Source organism: Montipora foliosa, chromosome 12, assembly GCF_036669935.1.
Source record: "Montipora foliosa isolate CH-2021 chromosome 12, ASM3666993v2, whole genome shotgun sequence".
Classification (NCBI taxonomy): Eukaryota; Metazoa; Cnidaria; class Anthozoa; order Scleractinia; family Acroporidae; genus Montipora; species Montipora foliosa.
Genome location: NC_090880.1, coordinates 24,653,597 through 24,658,596, shown reverse-complemented (window position 1 = coordinate 24,658,596; position 5,000 = coordinate 24,653,597). Strand labels below are relative to the sequence as shown.

At 42.7% G+C, this 5,000-nt stretch overlaps 1 protein-coding gene across 1 annotated transcript in view; it reads right to left on the bottom strand.

The window, feature by feature from the left end:
- The window catches only part of LOC137979527 (E3 ubiquitin-protein ligase TRIM71-like), a 5,700-nt gene extending 2,484 nt beyond the window's left edge, over nucleotides 1-3,216 (bottom strand). Inside the window, exon 1 of the mRNA XM_068826795.1 lies at nucleotides 1-3,216. This exon is cut by the window's left edge and continues 2,484 nt beyond it. Within this exon, the coding sequence (XP_068682896.1) occupies nucleotides 269-2,536 (2,268 nt within the window). The 5' untranslated portion in view covers nucleotides 2,537-3,216 and the 3' untranslated portion in view covers nucleotides 1-268.
- Between the last annotated feature and the right edge of the window lie 1,784 nt (nucleotides 3,217-5,000).

The following is a 5,000-nucleotide window of genomic DNA, read 5'->3' as shown; positions in this document are numbered from 1 at the left end:
AGCGATGTGGCAATGTTATAAAAAGCATATCCAAAGTCTTTTCCTCACAATGTCAAAGGAGGTCCCGTGTTTAATTATAACTTAACTGTCCATTCGAAGCTTTCATGGAAAAAAGTTTTTCCAACAAAGATGGTGTTGCGGGCTTTCGAAAACAATTAGTTTCTCGATCCAGTCTTTTCTTAGACCACTGGTGACGGTCAAACGCAGCAGCTAATTATAACGGTCTAGTCACAAAAATTTACGGGGCTTTCGTGCATACAATGCTTTCTCAACTCAAGCACTCTCTGAACTTGAAAACCTGGATTCGATTATTCCCCCAGTCACTGACAATGACACGTGATCCCCCAACCACCGAAACACTTAAGGGGAACGCGAACTGTCCAATACCTTTTCCATTTGTTCCAAAACTGTTAAGAACTGCTCCTTTGATGTTAAACACTTGAAGACGGTGGTTTTCAAAATCGCATACTATGATGTTTTGGTTTTTGTCGATCGCTAAGCCGCGCGGACCACGGAACTCCCCTTTCTTGTTGCCTGGTCGGCCTATGATACGAAGAAGGTCGCCATTTTGGTCGTAGACTTTGACAACATCGTTGCCCGTGTCTGAGACTACGAAACGCTCCTCTGCGTCATGGTAGATTGCAAACCTGGGGTGAATAAGCCTGTCGTTGCCTGCATCACCGAATTTGAAGAGGAACTTGCCTTCAGGGCTGAATACTTGCACTCTGTGATTGTTCCAGTCGGTGACGATCACACGGTCCTTGCCGTCTACGGATATCCCGCAAGGGCCATTGAATTGACCGTGACCACTCCCTTCCGACCCAAACTTTTTGATGAATTTTCCAGTCTTGGCATCAAAGTACTGGACACGGTTGTTATCGCTGTCTGCGACCAGAACGTACCTCTGGCTTCGGTCAAGCGCAATGGCCATAGGGTGATATAATTTGCCATCTTTCGTTCCTTCTCCGCCAAAATCGAGGATCTGTCCTCCGTCCGATGTGAACACATGGATGCGATGCTTTAAACTATCGGACACAGCGATATGCCCGATGTCCGACCCAGCAACTCCGTGGGGTTGAGAAAATTTCCCATCGGGGTTACCATGGGAACCGAAGGACTTCAAAGGGGACAGGATTGGCGGTTGGACCTCCACCATGAACGGGCTGTCCTTGATAAGATGGCCGCCGACTTCAATCTGCACGCGATGTGTACCTGGCACGCGAGGAAGGTAGGAAACATCATAGGTTCCATTTCTATAGTTTCGCACCCTGCTCTCAATGATGCCCCATATGGAAGACTTCACCTCGACAACCACGTGATCAATTTCGCTGTAGCAGATCTCTCCCTGGGCGTTTCTAGTTGTCACTGTGAACTCGCCTTCTTCTCCCGCTGAAACGTCATTCAGTCCGTCTCCTTGGGCGGTGGACAAGGACGGTTCTGTAAGACTGGTGACGATTCTACCCAGGCTCGAATTTTGGAGCCCATCAAAGATTTCCGCGTTGGGGACATAGCCGACTTGCTCGTTTTCAGCTGGATTTGTTCCGACTTGAATATTCGCGATCTCCTCCACGCGTGACGTGACATGGTCTTTAATATGCAAAATTTCTTCGCTGATATTCCTATGCACCAGTTCTTCGATGAAAACGAATGTGCCCTCTGTTTGGATCATTGCCGTCTCATATAGCTTCAGTTGAAAGGTCAAATTCTCTAATTTATCCTTACGAATAGTTTCCAACGTCTGAATCATGCCTTCTTCATGAGCTCGGATAAGTGCAACAAGATTATCCATCTTCGTTGTGATGTCCTTCTTCAAATAGTCTATTTGCTCATGGACTTCCATAGACCGATGCTCGACGTTGCGAATTCCGAGCTCCACCATACGGACTTTGTCTTTGAGTTTTGAATTCATTTCTCGAAGCTTCAACTTTTGTTCGCTGGCGGCCTCGTGAAGGTCAACGATGCGATGAGTGTGTTGAATAGCGATATTGCACACATGGCACACACAAGCGTTGCAGTCGTAGCAAAAATATTCTACAACTCCTTTCTCCTTGAATTTGTGGGCGCACAGCATAGGTCGTCGAAGTAAATCTTCGAAGTCTCTCATCTTGAACTTTCCCAGGTTCACAGTGCGATGAGCATTACTTCGCGTAATGACATTATGCGCGTTCAAGCATTCTTCGCACATGAATGTGTCACACGCAAAACAGAACGCACTCAGCACTCCCTTCTTTTGGCAGTTTCCGCAGGTCGCGTCTGGATAATTGCGTCTTTTGGCGATGAGAAGATCGAGAAGGCGCGTGATGTAAAGATTTGAAGGGAAGGAATCGAAATTGTTACCGTCTGGCTTGCGGATGTCAGTTTGGCATAACGGACAGACAAAGTTCGTTTGGTAAGGTCGACTCGACGCGATGTCCTTCAAACATTCACAACAAAACGTGTGGAGACAAGGAGTGAGTTTAGGGTTGCGAATGACATTAGCACACAGAGAACAAGTTAGAAGCTCTTCCAGATTTTCCATGACATTTCTGATGTCCATTTCAACGAGATTTCAAGGCGCTTGGCGTCGATTTTCCAACCCCTTAACAGAATGATCTTGTTTCACGCCACACCGACTTGAATGCGTTAATTAAAATTCAACAGACTGAAGCCGCTGATTATGACAAATATTTACAGCCGTGTCAGCTGGAGTCTTCACTTGAAAAGCTAATCCTTTCTCAAAACAATCACTTGTTTTTTGATGTCTTGAGAACTACAGTGTTGACTCACTTTCATACACTTTCTTCTTCGAAAAAAAATATACAGGCAAACTCAAATTTCGTATGTGGTGGAGTGAGACCCCTTTCAAAATGTCATATCTTAAATCGTTTTGTCTTGCATGGGCATGAACGATTCTTATTGACGAGCTGCGTGCCTCAACGTGCCTCAGGCTACCACCGTCTTGAGTGCAGTGTTTCGTTTCCACAGAAGTCTTAGGTGTGTCAAGAAGTATGACACTAATTTCTAATACCGAAATGGATTATATGTTAATTGACCACGGTATAAAAGGAAATTGAAAGCTGATGTTTCAAGCGTCGTTAGCGAGACCAAACCCCCGTAACTACTAAATATTTTTAATAATCGAAGGTTGAAATAGGAAAATAAATCTATCACCAAAAAGGTGGCTCCTTGATCCTCGAACTTCGCCGATTCGAACAGTCCAGAACGGTAAAATTTTGAAGATAACTTTATTCAATAGCGAAGAAAAACAGTGATATCAATATCATCATCTCGTTTTCATAAATAAGAGCATTGCTCACAATAAAAATGTCATGAGTTTTCTATTACCAAGGGTTTAACCAATAACAGACGAGAACGCGTCTAATCCCACTTGCTTTCTGGATGGGGACGTTTTTAGAGATTACACTCTGCTATAAATATCTACTGCCTGTTTGTGGTAGATTCACGAAAGGATTACGAGGTAATATTTTTATAAAGCATGAAACAAGGTGAATGCAAATCCATATCTTTTTAGATATAAAACAAGGTCGTAACCGATAAGTCAGGGTGATTCAAAAAGGCAGATTATAATTCCAAAAAATATAGTCCAGCCGAATACTGGATACCTCTATAATATGTCTTTAATTTTCATCAGTCTTTCAACGTATTTGTACCTTCTCAAATTCTGACCATTTTAAGCGTTTTCTTGTAATGAATCTACTGGCTAGCCCTCGTGCGAACATCTTTTGATAATTCGAAACTTCCGGCTAATGGAGAAGCGAGGTTAAACGTTTTTCCAATGTTCCAATAATCCCTGCCAAGGAAAAATAACATTGCTTTTATAAGTTAAGTCCAGTCAAGTATGTTTGGCTCCCAACCTAAATACATAATTAACTGTTATTCTCTGATTATGAAATTGCATATATATTCGCTTAGGGACCAGTCGAGGAGGGGTGTTCCTGAGAAAATACTGGAAATACATTCAGTTTCTTCCAGTACTTCCATTTGCTTTATTTCGGAGTCTTATTCACATCCTTGTTAGCGAACTCTGGCTATACCAGGATCGACAGCTGTTTACTCGGTACCTAGTTCAGTTGGCCCTCGCCCAAAAAACTGAAAGCCAAAAACTAAACTATCAACGGATCAAGGGTTAAGAGCTTCCGGATACCGTCGTAAAAATCATAAACACAAAAATAACCCCCGGTACCATGGTAAACTTCACTTATACGCCATATTTTTGCATGAATGGTCCATACACGTTCATGGCGCAGTTTCAAAGTGCTACAGAAAAACAAGAACGAAAATGCTAATAGCAGACATGCATGGGCTTATCTCTTGTTTGTAATGGTCCTTTTTTTTTTTTTCTCACACGACTACCAAAACGCTAAATGAAATGAACGAACTTGAGCTGATTCTATAATAATAGAAAACACGATTAAGCGTTACGATGGCGCTATCTTGCCGTCACGGTTGCTCTGTCAGTCAGTTTGCCAAGCAGGAGAGTTCCAAGGGAGTGGCGCAAATTCGTCACACACCAGCGCGTCTTCTGCATGGAAACGAAGCGTTCTAGAATAACTGGAATAAACGCCTTGCAAACTATCCTTAGTCATATGGAGTCCATCCAAAGGAAAGATCAGAATTATCGAAGATGGAGGAACCAACAGCGATACCTTTGACTTAATTAAGCTATCAATAGCCTGCCCATCATTAAAAGCAAATTCATGTACAGTGTACGGGATAAACACACAAATCCCACGTGCACTTTCCATTCACATCCCACGTAACTAAAACGTAATTTTGGACAGCTGTTTCTTTCAAATTCGATCGCTCAAAACCTAGCGGGAACACTTTCTAGACCGCTCCCTATTCTTCTCCGGGACAGACAAATTAATGAGGCCTTTTAAGATTTAAAGCATACATATGACAGTGATTTAACACTCGTAAACGTGTGGCCTTCTTAAAAAACCAAAAAAAAAAACTGTATATAAATGTTAGACATTAAATAAGTAGGTGAAAGTACCAAA